Below are 23,429 nucleotides of genomic sequence, written 5' to 3'. Positions count from 1 at the left end.
TAAGGGAGGTGGTTTAGTGGGGAAATATTAGTTGTAGGTAGATGATTGGACTAGGTGATCTTGGAGGTTTTTTCCAACCTTGGTGATTCTAAGATTCGTTCTCATCTTTTACTTAAACATAAAAAGTCTTCCAGGTCATGTGAAACACAAACTGGCTTGTCTCTTACCATCAGCACTGTTAAAGCATTGTAGTCAGGTACAACTGTGATTGCAAAAAAAAGGGGGAAAATACATCATGTAGCTGAGTCATCTGCAGCAACACTGTGATATTTGTACTGGAAAGTGAGTGCCATTGACTCCTGGAAAGGGTGTTAACTATCACATGCTGTCAGTAACTTGCCCTCCTAGCCACTGATGTCTTTATTGTGAAATAAGAGTACACCTTCTGCTTTATGAGATCCAAGGTACTGGAAAAAGGTATATGTGTGCCAAAAATCTGGCATAGACTTCACAGGCCAAATTTGCCTTTTCTTTATATCAGGATAATTTGATATTGATTTATATTCATTCCAGAAAAAGGTGAATTTAAGGAGTGTTTATTATGGGAAGAGCCAAACCAAGCACTGTCAGAAAGAGAACTCATATACAGAAACCAGTCTGTACTTTATATATAATATGCTAAGAGGTTGGATTGAGAGTGAAGATCTGAGCTGTGAATCCAGCTGTCAGACTTGCATGTGCAAGCATAATGTGGTGGATGCCACATCCTTGGAGATATTCAAGGAGAGCCTGAATAGGGCTCTGAGCAACTGTAGATATCCCTGTTCATTGCAAGGGAGTTGGACTAGATGGCCTTCAAAAGTCCCTTCCAACTGAAATGATTGTCTGATTAACTGTGATCTTCATGATGGCATCTCTCCTCTGTGCCTCAGAAAGAGGAAGGGAGAAGGTCAAGGATCTTAAGGAATTGAACATAGAAGTGCAGGACATTCACCCTAGGTTGACACAACTGCTGCATTTGTGGGGTACATGATCACAGTTAAGAATCACAGCTCATCCAGATTTACTTAAAGCATCCATGCAGTTGTCCTTGAAACTAGATTCTGATTTTTTTTCTGAATTTGCCTTCTTTGTGATCTATTGAGGAAAGTATACCTGCTCAGTCAGATGTGCATTCATGGATACCTCTATCTGGCCTGGCTCTCCCTACTAATTCTCCATGTGAAAGGGAGTTATATCTGATAGTACACTTTTCAGCTGCTAGCTACATGTGATCCTCACTTCTCTAAAAGCTCTCTCTGCACCTGTGACATGACTACACACATGAATCCTATATTTTCAGAGGGGAAGAATATCAGAATTCCACATCTCTGATATGAAGCATGTTTTAATGTGATTATAGACGAGAATGCATTAGAAATCATTCTGCTAGCTCTTAGGTAGCCCAGTCTCCATAGACTTTTAAGAAGCAACCCTGTCTTAGGTATTTAAAATGTGACAGTGTCATCTCTCCAAGAAACAAGCATCTGTGTTTAGCACGGCCTTTGCTCCTGGCTGTTTGGTCTTTGGAGACTCAACAAAGTTCCATGGTATCCAAGCAAATCTGGCAGTGAAACTTCAAAGATCTGTAATTAAGTCAGTAGGTATGGAAAAGCAGATTCACAACCTGTGTCTTTATTACTCTGCACCTATTGATGCTTCCAAGTGCATACATCAATTCTCTATACTTAGTGAATGTAGTGAATTCTACACTGCAGAAATTGAGGAAGGAGAGATGGATGAGACTCAAGCCACTACCACATGCTCTTGTCATCCTTTGATATCTGACTCTAGTTGCACCTTTCTCATCACATCACTGGGTCATAGCTATGGAGGAGGACTGAGAAGGAAAACAGTTCTGAAAAATGTGTGGGAAGAACTGTATTAAGTTGATCCTGTAGGAAAAGCTTGAAGTGTTACAATCCTCCTTCTCTGTGCTTAAGTTCTTTCCTGGTGTAAAATGTCAAAAATGCCATCAAATTCTGACTTATCTAATTATACAGGGGTACAAGAAATGTCTAGTGAATTTTAAAAAAGCTCCATAATTCTCTGTGACTTGTCCACCCATCTGCATGATGGTACTATAGACTACAGAAATGTCTGTCAAGTCCTTAATAGTCCTGTCTACCATTCCTGTCTTGGAAAGGGCTAGTTACTGATTAACTGACATGTAACCAGAGTATTCAATACTAAAAGAAAGCAACTTCGTCAGCAGTCAATTTTCAAGGAAATTGGCCATTTAAAAACACATCCTAAGTAGCTGGCTATCACATTGACCTTAGCTGAGCTATACTGATGTTTGCTGTCTGTCGAGTCTTGGTTTCTGTTGTCTTTATGTAATCAGCTTTTGGGTTCTAGATGTTGGTCATGAATACTGTATTTCCACTACATGAGCTTTACTCAGAGGGAAGTAATAATTCTAGACTGAAGTAAAAAGCTTTTGCTTTCCTGTAATGAGGAACACTCTGCTGTACATTTTCTAAAAGATTAGATGAATTATGATATACTTGCCTTGAGAAGAACCATTGAGAAGAACCAAGAAGAACTTAAAAGCAACTTTCTGAAGAAGAAAGGAGGCAGAGTGTGCAAGGGAAAAAAGGCACTATCCTGATAAATGCTACTTGAGCTGGATTTTCACATGTTTCTTGACTGAGCAGTCCTGATGCTTACTTATAGAAATATACCAGGCTAAAAATTAATTGCAGATAATTACTTTATTTCAGGAAGCTGCTAGATTATTTCTCAGATTTGCTTCAGTGGCAATTCTAAAAGTAGCCATTGGAGGACTTTTATCAGTGGCAAACATAACTGGGATGTATTTGATAAGCTGTTTTGTCAGATGAAAACTGCAGAGATTAGGCTTTTGCATAGCTATTATCATGTCCTTGCTACCTGCAAGAGTTTAAATTCATGCTGGTCACTCATCTCCAGTTATGATGCTGTCATAAAAATCAGAGAAGAATGTCTGCACTAGAGTGTTAATCTATGTACAAGAGGTGCTCCAAAAGTAATACCTCCTGTTTTATTATGTTAGCTCGCGATGTCAGAGGTGAATGTTGGTGGTATGTCAGTGGTGGTTGAACGTTCCCAACAATTTAAATCTTGTTGCTGTGTGATGGATAGCAGCAGAGGGGCAATCTGACATGGAAATGCATATGAAGCAAAGGTGTGTCATTGAATTCCTCCATATGGAAAAATGGCATCCATTGATACTAATGGTTGCTGAACATCTGTGGAGCCCACACAGTAGATGTTGGCACAGTGAGACAGTGGGTAGTATGTTTCAACAGTGATGACAGTGACAAGAAAGACAAATCACATACCAGACAGCCATGTACAGAAGTCACATAATAAAAAGAAAAGCATCTTGATCTGCTCGTCCACGTGAATTGGCAGATTACAACCAGGGAACTATGTTGTGATCTGAATATTGGCTTCAGTGCTCTGGAAAGGATGGTGACAATGTTGGAATATCACAGAATTTGCAACAGGTGGGTCCGACGATTGCTCACATGAGCAGAAAGAACACCATCTTCATGTTTGTTAGAACCTATTGAATCAACATGAAGTGGAAGGTGACAATTGCCTGGATTGTATTGTTACCAGTGACCAAGATATGGTTTCACCACTGTGAACTGGAGTCAGAACAACAGTCCATGGAGTGGTAACGTGTGAATTTTCCATCAAGGAAGGAGTTCAAGATGAAGCCCTTAGTAAGCAAAGTGACATGTATTGCATTTTGGCATAGGAAAGGGTTGATCCTTCTGGATTTCCTGGAACCTGGACGAATCAACTCTGACCTTTACATCATGAAGCTAAGTGGAAGATTGGAATTTCCAGAATCAGACATAAGAAGAAAGAAACTGTTCTCTTACGACATGATAACAGCAGGACTGTCCTACAACACCCATGCTATAGTCCAGATTTGACACCTCCTGACTTCCATCTGTTCAGGCCAGTGGAGTATGGACTGTGTGGGCAACATTTTCCTAGCAATGCTACCATCATAGCAGCTGTGAATCAGTGAGCCACTTCACTGGTGCATGCAGACACTTATTCATAGCTTACAAAAATCCATAGCTAATGGTGGTGTCTGTTGGAAAATAGAATTTTGTAGCTGAGAATTTGTTCTATTAAACAGTATTATTGTGCTCTTTGCATGTGTTGTAGCTTCCGCGGAAATAAACTTTCAGAGCAAGCTGTTACCTGTACATAATACAGACTGCTCCCTGTCATATATACACGAATGCTCTGTTCTAAAGAGGGTATTTTAATGGCTTTCTTTTTAAATTATTCCATGCAGCAATGGAATACTTTCTTTTTCAAAGGAGCTGTTGCCACAGAGTTTTGCCACTTGACCTGTGTTTTGCATGGAATTAATTATTTATATTTCCTTCTACATAAGTAATTAATGCTTACATTCTCCTGAGTTATGCTAAGCAATCCCTTCTATTTCTCTGTCTGAAAAGATGGAAGCTTTCTGTTTTGTTTTAATTATTGTTGTCTGTTTTGTTGTTTTGTTTGTTTTTTTTTTAATTGATTTCTTTCAACCTTAATCTTCTCAGCAATACCTCATATATATGATGCGGTTTTTGGGAATTGTCCAATTTTCCTCCATTTCAAATGTTCTCATACTGTAATGCCTTAAAATCTGCACATACAAATTAACAAGTTCTGGTAATCCTTTTAGAGAAGCCTGGTATTCTAGCACCTATTAAACACACTTGGTCCCACCATTCACTATTTTGAATTAGTCTTAGAGAATTAAAATGAAAACAGTAACGTCAGGTTAAAATAGTATAATCTGGGCACCTTAACATTTTTTTAATGTCACAGGAGAAAAGAGAAAGTGACCTTTCTAGGCTGTTCTTTAAATCTTTGTGCTGTCTGGGTCAGTCACCTTCAGTTAGTCAGACACCTGGCCTTGATCCAGCCAATGAGCAAGCATGAGATTGGCCTGAAATTGGCTCCCTAATAGAGCTGTTAATGTCAACAGGTGTTCTCAGAGTAAGGAATCTTGAGTAGAGTAATGGAGAGCCCTAGCTGATCATCAGCATTGCTGGGTTGCAGCATACGTATTCAAAGCTTTGAAAGATTCATCTTTCACATCTGAGGAGAGCTCAGGAAATAATGTTACCTTTACCAAGCAAATAGGAGTGCTGTGTCTCTCCTGCATGTGTTCCTCAATAAAATGCCATGCTGCATAGTGCTTGCTGCAGTAATCATCTTTGCTGAAGGTTGTGGTGCCCCATTAAAGGAAGGACTACTCAGGCTTCTTTAAAAATATGTCATAAGACACTGGTTTTACCAAGCTTGTGTGGGTTCTTTTTTTTTTTTTTTTAATTATTTTGTCTTCACTTCACTGAAAATTTCTCCAAAGGAAGAAGCTAAGCCCTTGGCATTTTACATTGTTTGACTGTTCCTTTATCCTTCAGCTGTGCTCTTTCCATAGATGTGCAGTTTGTCCTTTCTTGGGAGGCTTTTGTGGTATTAAAAAATCCTGAATGTAAGACTGATGGGCAGAAATCACTCTCAACAATTCTTTAACGCAAGGGCAGAGAACAGAGAGAGCTACAGATGTCAAAGCTTGAGTGGGCAGGAGCAGGAAAAGAGGCACTCATCAAGAACACTCAGTGTTGAGATTAATTCTGGAATTATTGTTTTCACAATAAGAGATTGACAATGTAAACTGAAGTCAGAGATTACTTTCATAAGTGGGAATTGCCTAACTATATAACTGTAAAATAAGAAAAAAACCAGAAAATTTCAGAGTGAAATTATCTTCTGCTAATAGTAGCACAAACACTGCAGAACCTGCATCGTTTTTTAAGGATTGAGTATAGCAGCTGTCATTCTGCAGTCCCTTTCGGCTGAGGCTGTGGTGTTGCCACTGGAATGTGTTAGAATACTAAGACAGAATGCAGTGTTACTGATTTCCCTCCACCTACTTAATACTGCACCTAGATGATCAAACATTTTTTCCTTGCTATAATTATGTGGTAATTAGTGTATTACTTCTGCAATATTTCTGACTTGGGTAGAATTTTCATGCAATCCCAACAGTACAGTATACTAGCCTACCTCTATCCCTGAAACCCATCTTGGATAGACATACAGCTTCTAAAAAGGAAAGACAGAACAATGCTAAAGCCTCATGCAGTTAGTAGGGAGTTCTTGTATATCATCTTTGTGAGTTAATCAGAATTTAGATTGTATATTATTGTTAAACTGTAGAATCAGCATCGTCTCTATGTTGGGCATTCCTTCAGCTACAGGAAGAAGCATAGAATAACCTGTGTTTGTCTTGTCCTTAAATCTTCTTGCATTTTCCCACAAAGTACTGACAAGTCTGAAACATTCAGATTTCATAAAAGAGGCAATAGGCTTTGATTAAACAGCTACTCCTGCCTAATGAACTGAGTGTTCTTGTGATCTAGGTTTCCAAAGAATTAGCTGATTTGTGAGCTTCCATTCAGAAATTGTCTTACTCCTTCATAGGAATCCAGTGAATCATTGGAGGAAGTGAAACTCTGTAGTTGTTGAGTGATATGTAGTAGTAGGGAATGCCTACCAGTGGCTAGGAAATGGAAGGGGACATTACCTGCAAGCAGAGGAGATGGGTGTAGGCAGAATATATCTGTCTGAATTTGAATCAAATTGGCACTGCAGAAATATTCTTCTGTTTATATACACTATGACTGAAATAGAGAAAGGGCTAATTTATTCTTTCTCAACCTTCTTATTTTTGCCTAAGTAAAACAGTAGGAAGTAATTCTTTCTGTGTGAAGTTTTTTATTCTCTTTGCAATAGGGCAAATGAGCAGTTGCTATTAAAATTCTTAAAAGATAAGTTCAGTCTTACATCATCTTCTGAGAACTCTTCCATAAGCACTGGGCAGATCAAAGATAAGGCAATCTCCAGGAAAACAAGAGGGTATTAAAGAGATGTGCAAACTCAGTATTACTGAGTTAGCTACAGAGCAGAGGAAATGACAAAATAAGAGCTACTGAGAAGTCAGCTGGTCCATCTTCTTACCCTGAAACAGGCCTAGCTATTTCTTGCCCTTCCTGGCATGGCTTATCTTGGCAGTTTATAAATCTATCCGAAGTGGTGTCCCGCAGCTTCCACCAGTGATTTCTCCCAGCACTAAGTTATTTCTGTCAGTGGGCTGGTTACCTTTGAAAGTGTGGTTATCCTTTGAAATCTAGATTATACCTCTTCAGATTCCACTGACTCTGTTCTTGTTCTTTCTGCCCTTGTTACTGTAGGCTCTCTACCCCCAAAATGAAGGTCTTAATTGTTACTATTATCACAGTTGTAGTTCTGCAAATAAAATGGTGCTAGCTGGAAGCATAAAATCATTAGAACAGAGATTTATAGTTTTGCCCACTTCAAAACCCAAAGATTTTTTAAAATTCTACTGTAACAAATTTATATTATCTTTTGAAATTCAAGCTTCAATACATTTGCCTTTGAGATTAACCAAATCTCAAAGAGATTTCCTAAAAGAGGAACTTTCAGTAGCTGCCTATTTTCAGGTGTCAGGTAGAACTGCACCCAGATGTATATAGCATTATCGGTGACTCAAAGATAATGATAAAAGTGTATTTTGCATTTGCAGAGTAAAATCGAGAACTGAGGAAATTGTCATTTTTATGTGGGCACTTTTCAGGTGATAACAGTTCATACTTATGTTGCAGGGTACCTGCTCTTTTGGATCAACGCTAATTTTGGACCAGTCATCCAACAGACAGTATATGAAAATGTAGGAATCTTTTTACTGGATGAAAGGTCTTGTTGTTGTGCAAAACACTGGAAAAAAAAAGTGTGTCTGAAAGGGCTATGCAACACAGTCATTATAAAAAATGACTTGAGTGGCCAGTTAACTACACATTTGTCCAGTCATGCAACTTGAGCAGTATGGGTTCTCACTGTTCCCATTTTTGCATACCAAAGAGAACTCCCTTGAGACTTATTCTACATGTATGAAAAGAGCAAGTTGGAAAATGGCAGTAAAGGAAGAGGATGAGCTGGAGCATGCATTGGTCTTCTATTTTCAAACACTTCGTGGAACAATCAAGAAAATGTATGAAGCAAATAGTTCATAGGCTTTCCCACTCTGTATTCTGTCCTCCTACTTCTTAGCTTCCTCTGTGGTCTGTGATCTGCCCCTGACGTCAAATAAGAACTGGAGATGTGGAGATACAGAAATTTCAGGGGCTGTCCCAATAAATGAGTGGTCTAGATAAAATCCATTAATCTCTTCAGGGCACTGCATTCCCTCCTGCATTTTTATTCTATTTCCCTTGAAAGGAAACAAGTGAATTAACTGTTTTATCATCTTGCTTGTATTTTGTCTCTGAAAGAATGGGGAGGGGGGACTTCTCTTTCATGTCAATATCATTGACTGACGTAATTGGACTGGCTACTAATCAGAGTGATTTCAGTAGCCTAATTCTGTATGTTATCTCTGTTTGTTTGTACTTCAAGGTCTTCGACAGGGTTCGAGAAGATTGCCCTAATTTCCATGAGAAGATTAAGCCTATTAATGCTGAACTCACTCAGCCCAAGTTGGCCATCAGTGCTGAAGATGAGGAGGAGCTTCTGACCCGGGTCAATATTGTCTTCCACTGTGCAGCAACAGTACGCTTTGATGAACCCCTAAAGTATGTTCTGCTTTCTGTGTTTGCTAAACATAATTCAGAATGCACAGTGGTTCATATTACAGTATTCAGTACGTCTCTTATATAGCAGCAGTAATCTCAGTTTAGATTTTCATGCAACATGTAGTCCAGCACTTAACGTGCATTTTCTAGATGCTCTGAAAATGTTATGTGCATGTGCTCTGCAAAAGTGAAATAACTTGGCAGATTTCCATGGGAACAGAAGGAAACAGGGCAAGCTTGGATTGTGAAATAGTAAGAGAGTAAAGTATGACCTAAAACTGGTATAGAGAAAAGTGTTTTACATCAAGAGGGAAATGTTTTGGCAGATATAGCTGGAGACAGCTTGTAACTAAACTATGTTTTGTCTGTCTCTTAGTGTTAATGGCCTTTCTTTGTCAATGAATAACTGAAGAGGGAAATGAGATTATCTTTAACAAAATAGCTTTTCACAAGATTTGAAGTACTCAATATTCAGCGTAATTAACAGTTCAAAATAAATGCACAATTTCTGAAACAGCTCCCTTGGAACAGCCTTTTCAGAGAACGCTTTCCATTAAAAAAGAACAGAAGAAATAAACATAATAAACGGGATATGTAAGTGCTTCTGTGCAAATGATACAGATCAGCAAGCTGAGGTGCCTCATCTGGATTTCCAGATCTTCCCAGTTTTATGAAAAATGCTAGAGCCATGACAATATAAAGCACAATTATCGATATTCAGTCTTCATTTGCTCCTTTGCAGACTAAGTGGATAGCCACTCAATCTGCCATAAATAGCTGTGTTTTGCAACAACTAATTAGAGAACCCAACAGAAAGGAAGCAGGTCCATTTATAGAAGCAGCTCAAGCTGTAACTAGCAAAACACTGTACTGCATTAATATCAATAAATGTTCTTGAATTGATAGAGGAATGATTATACTACAGAAATACACCACAGTGACATGTAATATCACAGGGAAACTACATCTTTTAATAAGGGAGATAGCTAGAAGGAAATTAAAAAATAAAGCTTAAATAGTCCTCTGCTTGGAGGCAGTTATAGAAGCTATCTAAAGGCTGATTGTATGTAATCTGACAAAATCTCTATATGAGAACGAACAAAATTCACTGATTAAATGGAAAAATGTGTGAAGTTCTTTGATGGAAATGAGTCTTGTATAGATGAGAAGTTGAAGTCTAGCAGGTTTAATGTGATACAAAGGCAGAGTTATCAAGATGCTAGAAAAGCAGTGACAGAGGAACTCAGTGAATTATTGACATCTGTATGTAGTACAATTAGAGAATTCTCCAGATGTTATTATTGTGGGCAGAAATCTGAGAAACTATGTTATACTGAAATATTATTAGATGCAGTTTTAATATAAATAGAAAACCTAAAGAGACACAGATAATATTCCCATAGAAGTATAAAGGAACTCTTTCCCAGTATAAATTCATGCTGAGTCTGCGCTATGAGTGCAGTTCTGTTCATCCCATCTCAGAAGGTTTACAGTGCAATAGAAATGTAAATGAAAAAGTAACATTCATGTGAAAAGAAGATAAAGTAGAAATATTCTATTCTATAACAAGGACAAGTGAGAAAGAAATAGAAATCTATACAAAGTACTATCTTTTAATAGCACAATGCTATTAAAATTAGTATCTCTGGGTTAAGATACTGTGATCCAAACATTAATGATACCCTTAGCTTCTGCTTTCATTCATCTGTACTATTTCCAATTTCACTTCAGTGACGGTGTACTTAATTTCTTTAGTGTACCCTTTACTGGACAACATTATTCATAGTGTCTTACATTTGTTTTGATGAAACCTTCTAATCCAGGGTTGAACAGATTGCATATTCCTTACCCTTTTCCATTCTGTATGGGAAAGTGTCTTTTTTCCAGTACAAAGCATGCAACAAAGTTGAGCATATCTTCAGTGAGATCCAGCAAGTAAGCAGTGTGGATCCTTCAAGGTCAGAGTTGTTAATCAGGACACTTCCTCTCTTCTTTTTATCAACCATTCCTCAAGAATTTAAGTTACCTCTCATTACAGCTTCTTTCAGTATCAACATGTTTTTCTGGGATCAAGGACCCTTTGCTGAACCCTTGCATGTCTGATTTAGCAGTGATCACCTAAGGAGAAAGCTGAATGGGGACCAAAGAAGCTACAACAAATTTTCATGTATATTAGAAATATTTATTCCAGGAGAAGGTGACAAGTATGCCAGATTTAGAGATAGCAGTGAAATGTTACCTGTAGACCTTTGAACTGAGTAAAAGTATTTGAGTAGCATTCTGTGTCCAGATAAGTGGATCCAAGAGCATCTCTGTGAAGGTTATTTCAGATATTGCTCTTCAAAGCTCTTTTCAGTACAGTGGGAGCACATGCTATATACAAATTGGCAAAACCATAAAGAAGTCTAGGCCAGCCCTCAGAGGTGATAAGGAGTGTGGCCAGAGTTAAGAAAAACAACTTCAAGAGCAAATAAAACCACACTGTGAATGAAAAGATCAGCATTGTGACCAGCAGCTGTTAAGCTACTATACCACTTACAATGATTTTGTTTGAACACATTCTGGTTGAGTGTGTTGCTATCTGTGACTTCCCTTATGTATTTATTTTTTGTCAGGAAGAAGGGTTTGGATAATAGTCATCTTTGATAAATTCTTCCCGGTGAAATGCATTTTGTTTCTTTCCCTGCCCTCTTTAGGCATGCCTTGCAACTGAATGCAATGGGCACACAGAGGCTTCTAGAACTGGCCCAGCAGATGCAGAAGCTGGAAGCCTTCATCCACATCTCCACTGCCTATGCAAACTGTGTGCGGAAATGCATAGATGAAGTCATCTACCCACCTCCAGCTGAACCCAAGAAACTTTTTGATTTAGTAGAGTAAGTAGAAACAAGATCACTTGGTTGAGCTTACAAATACTTTCCCAAATACAAAAGAATTAAAAAGCAATATAAAACATACTTGATAAGTCTGTAATTTCAGTTACTCCTACATTTTTTTCACACACCATTTTTAAAAAGACATAGTGATTTCATCAGAGTCCAGCACTAAATCATGCATGAGTGCATTTCTACCAGGGATGAAGTTGTGCTGCTTCTTTCAGCAATACTCAGCCCTGTAGCTACCTTAGTAAGGTATGAAAGTTTTCATATACCTTATAATCACTTTTTTACCTCTTCAGCTTCTCAGTATTGATTCTATGTAGTTCAGGAATTCTGCTATTCTAAACTGGAACTATACAGAGATTAGTCAGAAACAGGATGTTTTAGAAACAATTTAGAAATGTTGCCAAGATATATGAACCTTCCAAGGGCTGTAACCAAGCTTGCTGAGTTTACCCCCTAAGGGCTACTTTCCACAGAGTAACTCTCTTCACATAAACTACTAGGCCATCCTCAGAAGCAGGACTGTTCTCTGTTGAGAAACACAGTTCAGTGTGAATATTTAGGAATTTATTGAAACAACAAAAAGACATGTTTAATTTAATTTACCAAAATGAAGAATAATTACTAAAAATAACAAAATCTGCTGATAATAGTCCCAGGAAGCTTTAAAATTTTCCTACAGATGTAACTTTGTTTTCATTTGTTTTCCAGTGTTATTCCATCTGTGTGATATAAGCAACTAACCTATGAACTACCAACCCAGGGAGCTGGAATAAATTCTTTCCTTGATTCTTGCCAAAAAAAAAAAAAGAAGAGAAAAATCACAAAGTACTGCTCCAGAAACTTACTAAGTCAGTGTTTTCTTTTTCAGTTCTTTCAGTACTCACAGTTTTGGATGTGCTTACTTTCAGTTAATAGTTATTTCTCTTCTATCAGAGCATGATAAATATGTAAGAAATGCCCTATTGCATTACTGTTGCCATCTGGCCAAGCATATTGCCCTCAACAGTATCAATGCTTTGCAAGGTAATGCATCTTTGTGATGCATTCCCCTTGTAGATTTCCAGAAACCAGAACCATTAAATCACAGAATCACAGAATCATAGAATGGCTTGGGTTGTAAGGGACCTCAATAATCATCAGGTTACAACCCCCCTGCCACATTCTCCCTTGTCCTGTCAGTATCTACGCATGTAAAAAGTATATTTCCATTCTGTTTATAATCACCCTTTAGAAGGCCGTAGTGTGGTGTCCCTACAGCCTTCGTTTCTCCAGTCTGAACAAACCCAGCTCCGTCAGCCTGTTTTCATAGAATAGATGCTCCAGTCCTCTCATGATCGTTATGGCCCTACTAGACCCACTCCAAAAGTCAGGAATATTTCCTTGTGTTGGGGGCCACAGACCTGGGCACAGTACTCCAGGTGGGGCCTTATGAGGGCAGAGTGTAGAGGGACAATCACCTGCCTTGAGCTGCTGGTACCCCTCTTCTGATACAATCCAGGATGCTGTTTGCCTTCTGGGCTGCAATCTCATTGCAAGAAGGGTGTTGCATCCCATTATTTTTAGTTACATTTTTGAATCCATGAATTTTTTTTAATCCTTTTTTGAAACTTCTGGTACTCTGTTTCTTCAACTCCTCTGTGGTAACAAGTTCTAGAAATTTATTAACTACAGCATGAAGGTGAGTTTTCTTTTATCTGTTTCAAAATGCCAACCATGGTTTCATTTCATGTCCTGAAGCTATAGCACTGGAGTATATGCAGCATTTGCCCTCTGCAGTATGGTAAATATGTTTTGCATTCACTCAGTATCCTCTGTTCTCCAGACTGAAGAGTCACAGTATTTTTATTGTCTCCCCAGTGCCAGCTGATCTGTCTCCTTAATTTTAACTGCCCTTCTTCTTTGTCTTTTTTAGCTCCACTGCTGAAAATGGAGTGCAAGCCAGAAAGTGCAGTGGCCAGACAAAATTGCATGCAGCACTTAGGGTGTTGGCACTCAAGATTTTATTTAAATAGCTTCAGAATGATACCATTGGTCTTGTACCTGACAATGGTTGGTACATAACTGGCATTTTATTGGCTGTTGCTGTCTGACATGGAAATTTCAGCTGTGTTCCCAAGTGAGCTGTAGCTGCCAGCCCTGAGTCCAGCAAACTCTAAAACCAGTTTAGCCTGATTTTCCCTAACTACATTACCTTACATTTATGTACAGGGAAGCTCAGCTGCAATTTTTTTGCCCAGTGACTCAGTTTTACAATGTCCATTGGAGTTCATCACTATCAGCATTATATATTACTGCTCCTAAAAGCTTTCCACCAATTCTGACTTCAGAAACAATCAGTGTTGGTGGCTCAGATAAAAAGACTCCAGCAAAGCAGTCTGAACATTAATCTACTCCAGAGGCTGCTACTTCAGCTACTTCAGATAAGACAGTAATAATTCATTTATCGTAGTTTGTATACCCAGCAAAGAGGAAGACAGGTTGAGTGACAGAGGATGGGCTCTCAAATAAGTCCTTCAGTGTGTTTTTCTTGGTAGCATGTTTGGTTGTTCATTCTTAGTCATATAAGTAGAGACTTTTCTCCTTGCTTTTTTGCTTGGATTTTCAATTTGTTTTATAATTTTTCATGTTTTTATTCCAGAAGTTCACCATCTTCTGTTACTTTTACTGAGATGAAATTCACAGCATGCACTCAACAAGGATAGGGAATAGATAGTTCAGCGTTTGCAGGTAGAAGTGTAATTGTTCACAGTGAAAACAATCACAGCCCTCAAAGGCATTGACTTAAGGTGGACCTCAGTGAAAATAACTTTATTCAGTGTAATTGGTTTGGAAATTGAACTGAAAATGGCTGAAAGTGAAAATCAAATATATATGAGGGAAATGCATGGAAGAGCAAGAAGCAGGTCTCTGAGATGTTAGGGGGTAAGATAAGGATGGGCAGAACAGAACAAGTGCTGTGCAGCGTGAATTTTTAGCACATTTTGAAACTTCAAGTAGAGAAGGATGCAAATGCATCAAAAACTGATCTCACAACTGAACTAAGTTCAGTGTTATTTTTGGCCATACAATTGATAGGTACTTATGATTCTGTATTCAGGTGAAATCCATCTAGAATTCCAGCTGTTTCTTTTTCTATTCTTTTGCTCTTATTAAATCCCTGCTTTCTTATATTTTAATACTTTACCTGCATGTAAAACTTAGTCTGGGTAAACCAGAAGTCATTCTTCTAAGTGCTGCCAGGCCAGTAGGGGAAACATATAATCTGCCACATCAAGCAAGGTTTGCCTTAATCTAAAGCTGATGGAAATCAGCTTTGAAGGGTATGCTGAGGTAAGGATCACAGCACACAGTGAAGTGTGGGCTGAAGCAAAACTGTTATTATTATTATTGAAGAAAATGTAAGTCTGTCACCACTTAAAAGAGAGTGTGTCGTATTAATGGAAAGTGATTAACACAGTAAGTTACATTTTCCTATGACAGAGTTATTTAGTTTGTGTTTGTGGTGGAAGAAGGGCTACTTATTTTTTTATTAGCATCTCTTACTTCTATGGAGCAATTGCAGCAGTGAGCAGAAGCAGTAGCTTTATGATTTATCGTTTCAGACTCTTCAAAGTAGGTCACTGAAGATACAGAGGACTAGAAACAGTTTGCCTTGCTGAACTGTCAGCTCAGTGCTTCTGTGATTGCAATGCTGGCAGAACAGATCACCTGGTAGGACAGTGCCCTTAGGGCACACAGAAGTATGCTCCTACTGATGAACACTTAAAGTAATGCAGACGCTTGTCTGAAAGGATGAGGGAATGGGGAAATTGCTTCTTCTACACCTGTTTTTGCTTTCTGAGGACTGCTAACCTGTATGTCTGTAAAGGTACATATAGAAAAACAAACAAACAAAAAACCAACCCCATATTCAGCTCAGTCTGAGCTCCTGAATCAATTTAGTCTTCCTCCAGGCTCTGCAGAAATAGTTGTCTCCTTCTGAAAGACAGTTAATAATTTCTTGACAGATTCACACAAGGTCAGTTTAGCTGTGGCTCTGAAGAGGCTATGATTGTCTAAACAGGCTTTGTAAATTGAGTCAGTATTGTGTGCTACTTACAGCCTCTGATTAGTTTAACTTTTCTTATCCTTAAGCAATTTTTCTGCCTTATTTCTGAAACATGGGAATAATGGTTTCAAAGGAAAATACTTATGGCTGCAAAGGTTGGTGTTTTTTCAATTGTATAAGTTTGATTTTTAGATGCTAAAAATGTCAGATTCTCTTTAACTAGCTCTAAAACTGAGAGATTGACTGAAATCAACCCTTCATTGCATGGTTTGGCAGTTTCAATAAATAAGTGTTTTCTCACACAAAAATTTTCATGCAGTATATTAAGCTGTATCTAGTCAGAGCCATCTGAAAAGTACTGTGCCACATTTTTGTCGATGTACCAGGCACGACAATCTCCACCTCATTCCTGTCTGAAATTCAAGGTAAGGAGGGGTGAAGTGAGGATCTGCAGAAAACGGTATCCTTGCAATGCCCCTGTGAAGAGTACATGCAGTTAGTCTGAACTGTAAGTCCATTGACTTAATTACAAATTGGATTATGGGAGTTAATCTTTGATTCTGTGGTGCAGCATCAGACTGTTGAAAACCTGTCCTGGATTGGCAGCAGCTTGTGAGGGCTCTGAAAGTACTGCCAGTTCTGTAGTGCTGGCAGGACCAGGGAAGCGCTGCTGGTGTGCCAGAAGGAAGCCTTTGATTCTTAGGTTCTCACTGCAGCACTGCAGTGTAAGGGCTACATTTTTAAAGGTGTATACATAAGTACTTGAATACCTCAATAAGATTTCTTGGTGGATGTCATGTTTGTTGTTTGGTTGCTTCTTTTTTCTCTTTTGTTTCTATTAGAAGTAGCTAATACTGATAGTTTCCTAATTTTGTGTGAACAAGCCAGTGGAGAACTATAGAAACGAATATCTAACATTGTAAATCATTCAAGTGGAATACTATCACTGTAGTACACAATTATAACTTCTGAAATCTTTCCAGCTCAGTAACTCAAGGTTACCAAGAATCCCCTGAAATATACATGGGTGTATATACAGACTCTGCTGACTGAGTGTAAATGTTATCTATCCAGAATACCAGGCTAGAAAGCTCTGTCACGCTAACTGTAGACCAGTTACAGATTGAAAACAGATTGCAGAGAAACATAAAGCAAACAAGATTGTTTTCCAATGAAACAGCATAGACATCTGTAGTTCAGCTGAACATCCCAGTAGGATGTTCAACAGGATAGTTTTGTATTTCCTAGACAAAAATAACTTTAACCTACAGAGCTATTAAACTAAATCCTTTCACTTCTTGCTTTGTCTTATATGGTTTTGACTTACTTGTCCTTTTTTTCAGGTGAGGATTCATGTCTTAACTGCTCACTTCTTTATTTTTATTTATTTATTTATTTATTTAGCCTCTTTATATCCTCCTTGTTTTCTGTAGGTGGTTGGATGAATCTATCATTCAAGACATCACACCCAAGCTGCTTGGGGACTGGCCCAACACTTACACCTACACCAAAGCCTTGTCCGAATACCTAATTCAGCAAGAGAAGGGAAACTTGAACATCGCTATTATCAGGCCATCCATCGTGGGCGCTAGTTGGCACGAGCCTTTTCCAGTAAGCATTAATCCACAGCAGTTCCCTACTGAGAGTACTTTGATGCAGCTGCATAAAGTCTGGCAGTATTCTCTTGAGAAACAGGTGCCCCAGTTTAAGGAAAGTGTGTGAGAGAGGTAGGGGACTTATGCTGAAGTTGAACAGCAAGCCTTGTTCAACATCTTCTGGAAAGATTTTGTCTATGAGTGGAAGGAACATATTTAAAACGAGATAGAATAGCATTGAAGAAAGATGCTGGTCTTCCAATTTACAATCTTATATGCAGAGAATAGTGCCCAGGCAGGCACAGGAAATTTTCTATACTGGTTGGTGAAACACTTGTGAGAGCTGAATGTTAATCACAATCCTGATGCATTCTGGTTCAAGTCTTTCCGTGTTCTATCCATCATATTAATGTGGTCCTGATAAGCACCCAGATCATGCTTAGTTACTGGTATCTTTGTCTTACTTCAGCAGTTGTTGAATTCACTGGATTCACATGTGTATGAGCCTGTTGCAAACAAAATGTGTCAGCCACACAGCTGATGTACTTAAATGCAGATGTACTTTTATACTGAAACAACTCACTAGGCTATATATATCCTAATTTTGCAGTCAAATTGGAAAGGCAACACTGAGTCACCTTTGCCTTTCATAAAGCTTGAAGTGTGCCAAAGATGGTTGATATACAGCCAAGGCTCTAGGACAAATTATTCATCTCAGGAAGACGGAATTAATTCTGCTAGGCATCATAAATCACCTTGGGTCATGCAGCTTTTCACTGCTTTTAACTCCTGTTCGACAAAGGGAAGTCTTTGTTCTGTGGCTTGGAGTAGGATGGGATTCAAAAGTGGAGTGGTATCTTTTCTTCCTTACTTTAGAAATCAGCTTGAGTAATCAGATTGGTCTCAGTGGCATCTGTGTGTTGTCTGTTGTTGGATATACAACATGCTGATGGTATTTATTAAGTATGACAGCACCAAGGCACTGTAGTGGTTTCAAAGCCATAGTTTATTCCTGTAGCCAAGTTACTGTAGGAAAGGAGTGGTTTCTAAAAGCATGGTTTGGTTGTGTTGTTGACAAATTGCAGATAGTATGAGGCATCATGCAAAGCATACTTTCATTCTGGTTAGCTTCCTAGCAACTGTCCCAGATGGGTTGCTAGTTGTCTTAACTGTTGTCTCATTCCTTCTTTATGTACACCACAGCACTATAGCCCTTTCAGCATTTTGAAACCTCTGTAAGCAACCTGTCATCCTCTTTTTGCAGGGTTGGATTGACAGCTTCAATGGGACAAGTGGAATATTTGTTGCGGTATGTCTAGTTACTATTTAATGTTCTCTTAAAGTGGAGTTAGTAACTAAGAACTCTGAAGACATTCTAAAGCTCCATTGAGAAACTGTCTGCATAAAAGGTTACAGATACTTCCTGAATCTGGTTGAAAGGTGTCATGCTTCTGCCATGAATCCATATGCCCGTGGCACATAACATGTAAGCTACACACTAAAAAAAGATGTTTTGAAAAAGTATGCATGTTTCTGGTTCACTAAGTGTGAACTGTAGTTTTCAGGGTTTTGGAAAATCTGCCCACATTTTCTAAGAAATGGCATAAAATGCATCCCTGTTACTAAGTATAATTCACAGGTGACAGAGATTGAAAGATATAACAGAGTCTAAATTTTCTGACTGGATGAACCTAGATCAATGTCTTTTTTTATAATGTCCACTTTTTTAAAACTTAAGCTAGAGCTTGTTTATATTTATATGTTTATCCTTTGTCACTCAGACAAGAAACTATTATTTTCTGTTCTTCAAAACAAAAATTTCTAGGCTGACTAAAATTAACAGTAAATGTAATGGTTATTTCACTCATGTAGGTTTTCACACAAGAAGCCATTCTGTGTTCAAATTGACTCTTTGGAAATCAAAGATTTTGTGATTCTAGGGGTCATTATAGTTTTTACATAAAAGCCTTGACCTATATAAGATAGTTTTGAAATAGATAAGGTATTTTTTGGTTCAGGATACGAGCTCTGAGGTTCTGCAACACAGGAAATGAAGAAAAATAACTCCAAAACATCACCTACATTGAAATCTTCTGTGATGAAAGCTGAAGATTTTAAATGTAATTAAGACGTTTTTAAATGTAATTATATCAAGATTATCCAAGGTAATCGGTAAGAGAAGTGAGGGTGTACATCAGCTATGTGGCCACATGGGCAGTGGTGATGGCTGGAAATTGTCAGGGCAGACATCCTGTGTTATAGAGAAGGAAGAAGGCACTGTCAGTTCTGACGGTGTCTTGCATTATCTCCAGGTGCCGCTGAACTTAGTTAAACTAAATTTTGAAAAGCATTTATTATTACTGAGTCCAAGATAATTTGGTCCTCTTTGGGGCAGAGGAAGAGGAATAAAAATTATGATGTTTGAATTAAAGTGCTTTGGATATGGTGAATTGTTAATTTCTGTTTCATAGTTCAAAAGTTAAAAACAAAACAAAAAAAGTTCGAATTATACTTCAGTGTTTTACTTTCATCTGGGATGTTTTTTTTCTTCAGAGTGTCTGGTATGATTCTGTGTTTTTGGTTCAAGGAGAAAAATAATGTTGATAACACTGATGTTAATACTTACTGCATAGAGCTATGGACATTCTCATAAAAGGGCCCAGTGAGCTGAGAGGGAGCAGAATTAGGATAACTAACTTAAATTGGCCAAAGGGATATTCCATACCATACAACATCATGCAGAAGTAGTTTTGAAGAGGGTGGGAGTCTACAGAAGGGTGCCTACAGATGGGTGTCTTCTTGCTTTTTTCTGCTACTCCAGGGACTAGCTGGGCACCATTCATGGAGTGGTGAGCAATTGCTTGTGCATCACTTGTTATATACATTCTTTATATATATATATACATAGTCATAACTTTTCTCTATCTTAGTAAATAGTTTTATCTCAACCTACTCATTCTACTTTTTTTTTTCCAACTCTTTCCCTCATCTGACTGGGAAGAGGGGAGTGAGTGAATGTATGGCTGAGCCACCTTCTGGGTAAAACCACAATAATACATACTTTATTAAAAATAGGTCTGTGTATTTCAAAGTGGATTTATTAGTTAAGTAAATGTATTGTCCATAATTCAGGATGAAAAAGGTTGAGGGATGTGTTCTGGTGTTTCTTGTTTGTTTGTTTGATTTTTAAATTCCTCCATTCTAAAATACTAATTTTTAACTACGAACCCAAGCCCATCTTGTATTGAGAACATCCCCCAGTTTTAGATTTCATTCAGATGATCTTTGAGTTCACCTAGCTAGAATCTGGAATCCAAACCATGGAAAAATTTTCTTCAGTCACCACTATGCTATTTGAATCTGATCATTTAATTACACAAATTAAAAACATACTTGTTTTGAATATTCCAGAAATATGGGACTTCAACTCGTCCTTGATAGTCTGTTATGTTTCTTTCACCTATATTCGCTTCAGCTACTACAGAGAGAAGCTTTGCTAGTTGAGCTGAAAAACAAAATGAAGAGAGTTACATTCACTGACCTGTATGTAATTAAGGCATTTTGTCTCACTGTTCCACACTACATGTAAAGATCTTCTTCCCTTCAAGGAAATTGGGCTGTAGGGCAGAACCATGGCTTGATTCACGTTCTAAATTATGATTGGCCCCAACACACTTCAGTTGGGAAGCTGTCAAGAGAGGTCAGGTTCAAGTTAACAAATGGTTTCTGAGGCTTCAGCTGAAGTAGCTTCTATCTCATTAAAGAGGAAAAAAAATCCAGGAAGCACTAACAGAAATAAAGCTATATTTGATAAAGAAATTCCAAGCTTTTCAATGGTGAATGTAATTTACAACATTTAAATTCTGTACTATGTATACAATATACAAAATTTCCAATTCATTCATGTGTATATAACCATCATAATGCTGCTTTCAATACAGATGTATGCAGCACATCCATCAAACTTCTTGGTTTTGAATCCTAACCTCAAAAAAGTCTTCAATCTGCCTATTAAAATGGGATAATTGATCACACAGTGTTCTCAAGTGGACATGTATTCACAGCAGCTGAAAATTCACAGCTTGAATGGCTGCTTTGGACCTCTTTATTTGCTTGCATTTTCCCTTGAAAAGACAGCAGTGGGAACAACAACAAACAAACAAACAAAGTGAAATCAGTGATGTTGCAAGTTAAGGTTTTAATGTTTAAACATAGCTGTGGTTCAGTTTAGTACAGCAGAGGTTAACCTCACACCGTGGGTTTGAAGAGGGTGTTTGAAGTTGTGAGGGGAAGCTTGCATGGTTGCCTGTGTCACTGCCAGCTGTACCAGCATTAAAATGCAACAGCTCAGGAGCCCTAACTCATAAAGATTAAATCAATGTCGTAAGCAGTATTCTCCTACTTGCAAGCTGTGAAATATAACAAAGCCATCTGATTTTAGAGAGGAAGAGGACAAAATAACCCACATAAACACCTCCATGACAGGGGATGTGATGGACTCTCTTACAATCCAGTCAACAATAATATATGATTTACAAGTTAGTATAAAGTCTTAAATGTTTTTTCATCACACCTTTCTTCTTGATTAGATTTTGGGCTAGTTTTTTTTGCACAACCAGGCACTTCCTATTTAGTTTTAGTAGTAAAACTTGATCTTTTACAGCTGGAGAACTACTTCATGATGAAACAGGAATTTTCAGGTTTCATGATGAAACTTGCACAAGTTAGGTTGGGAAAAAAAAATAGAAAGAATTGCTGTAACATTTCCTCTGCCCTGATTTTTATAAATATCCTTGGATCTGTAGAGCATATCCTTTCTCCTTGTATCTCCCTCAAATTAACATTGAATTATTAGAGGTTTTTTGCTTCTTTTCTTCACTAGTGCTCTTATCATCATAGCTTATTTCAGTAGGTTTTCAGTTTCTACATCACACTCAATCACATTTTATTTCCCATGTATTAGATAAATGCAACCTTTCCTCTGCTGTTGAAATCTCTTTTTTAATTACTTTGTTTCATCATTTGATCACAATTTTATTTATTTATGAATTGTACTGTTTGATTAAGTCTGCCAGATTTCCATATGTTCCTTTGAGTCTCTCCCAACCATGTCCTTCCTGTGAAAACTCCAAAAACTAATTGGTCATTAGAGAAACCTCTTCATAAGCATTCTGTTTAAATATACGTATTCTGGGGAGCTAGCCCCTGACAATTGCACTTCTAACCAAAGCAAAGAACTTACTGCTCTTTCCTTTTATCTTTTGTATTTTCATTATTAATTTCCTGAGTTTTATTTTAAACTGGGAAGCAGTTTAAACCTTCAGAGCATGGGCCATGTCTTGATTGTGTATTTGTCTGTAACAGGTAGAGCTTTGGAAAAGAGAAAAGAATGAATGCATCCAAAGGAAAGCAGTAGACTTTTCAAAACGCTTATCAGTGTAATTTCCAAAGCAACTACTGTCTTTAGGAGACATTCAGACCTCTGCCTGTCTGGTTTGTTTGAGAAAATGGAACTTCACTGGGCATTTTATTTCAGTACATCCAAATGAATTTGTTTATTAAGGCATTCCTTTTATACTGAGTTAACTAAAAGTTATTTCTTTTCTTGTTATGTGCAGCACATGTCGTCATGCTTCGAACTTTCTCTGAAAATACCTAACAAGTTGGATCCACGTGAGATCCATGTTAAAACCAGCCAGTTTCTGTAGCAGGTGCCAGGCTTGAAAAATGTTAAGGTTAAAGTCTGCCCATATTCTAAGCAGATGAATTCTTGTGGTAGCTTACTGTCAGTGACCGCTTTCCTTTGTCCCACAGGCAGGAAAGGGGATTCTAAGGACTGTCATTGCTAACAACGAAGCGGTGGCTGATATGATTCCAGTTGACGTTGTCATCAACCTCACACTTGCGGCTGGGTGGTACACTGCTGTGCACAGGTGGGAAGGCACTCCTACTTCTGCCAGGCTGGAACATATGTTGCTTGGCACTGGACTTTAAAGAGAAGCTAACTAAAAGCCTCTGCAAAGACCATGTTGATTCATTATCTGTTTCACATTTCCTTGTTCACAGCTGGGAAAGATGAGGAGCAGAATGGAAGCAATTAAGGCAGGTTTTAGAGTTAGGAAACCTATAAATCCACATACCATACTTGTTTCTCAGCAAAATGTAAGCTCACTTGATAGGTCTCTCTCAGAAATTACTTTTATGAAGTTTAGGATTTTTACTTCAGTGTCTTTGTAGCCTTTTTTTGGCCTACTTT

The 23,429-nt window shown here is 38.0% G+C and overlaps 1 protein-coding gene across 1 annotated transcript in view; it reads left to right on the top strand.

Moving 5' to 3' along the window:
* The window catches only part of FAR2 (fatty acyl-CoA reductase 2), a 62,875-nt gene that overhangs the window by 21,266 nt on the left and 18,180 nt on the right, over window positions 1-23,429 (top strand). Inside the window, exons 2-6 of the mRNA XM_065742325.1 lie at window positions 8,470-8,645; window positions 11,342-11,521; window positions 17,012-17,189; window positions 18,438-18,482; window positions 22,988-23,106. Of these exons, the coding sequence (XP_065598397.1) occupies window positions 8,470-8,645; window positions 11,342-11,521; window positions 17,012-17,189; window positions 18,438-18,482; window positions 22,988-23,106 (698 nt within the window). The remainder of the gene's footprint in view (window positions 1-8,469; window positions 8,646-11,341; window positions 11,522-17,011; window positions 17,190-18,437; window positions 18,483-22,987; window positions 23,107-23,429) is intronic.

This window comes from Cyrtonyx montezumae, unplaced genomic scaffold (genome assembly GCF_038088225.1).
Source record: "Cyrtonyx montezumae isolate F1298 unplaced genomic scaffold, pur_monq_1.0 scaffold_3, whole genome shotgun sequence".
Lineage (NCBI taxonomy): Eukaryota > Metazoa > Chordata > Aves > Galliformes > Odontophoridae > Cyrtonyx > Cyrtonyx montezumae.
This window is presented reverse-complemented; position numbering and strand designations above follow the sequence as displayed.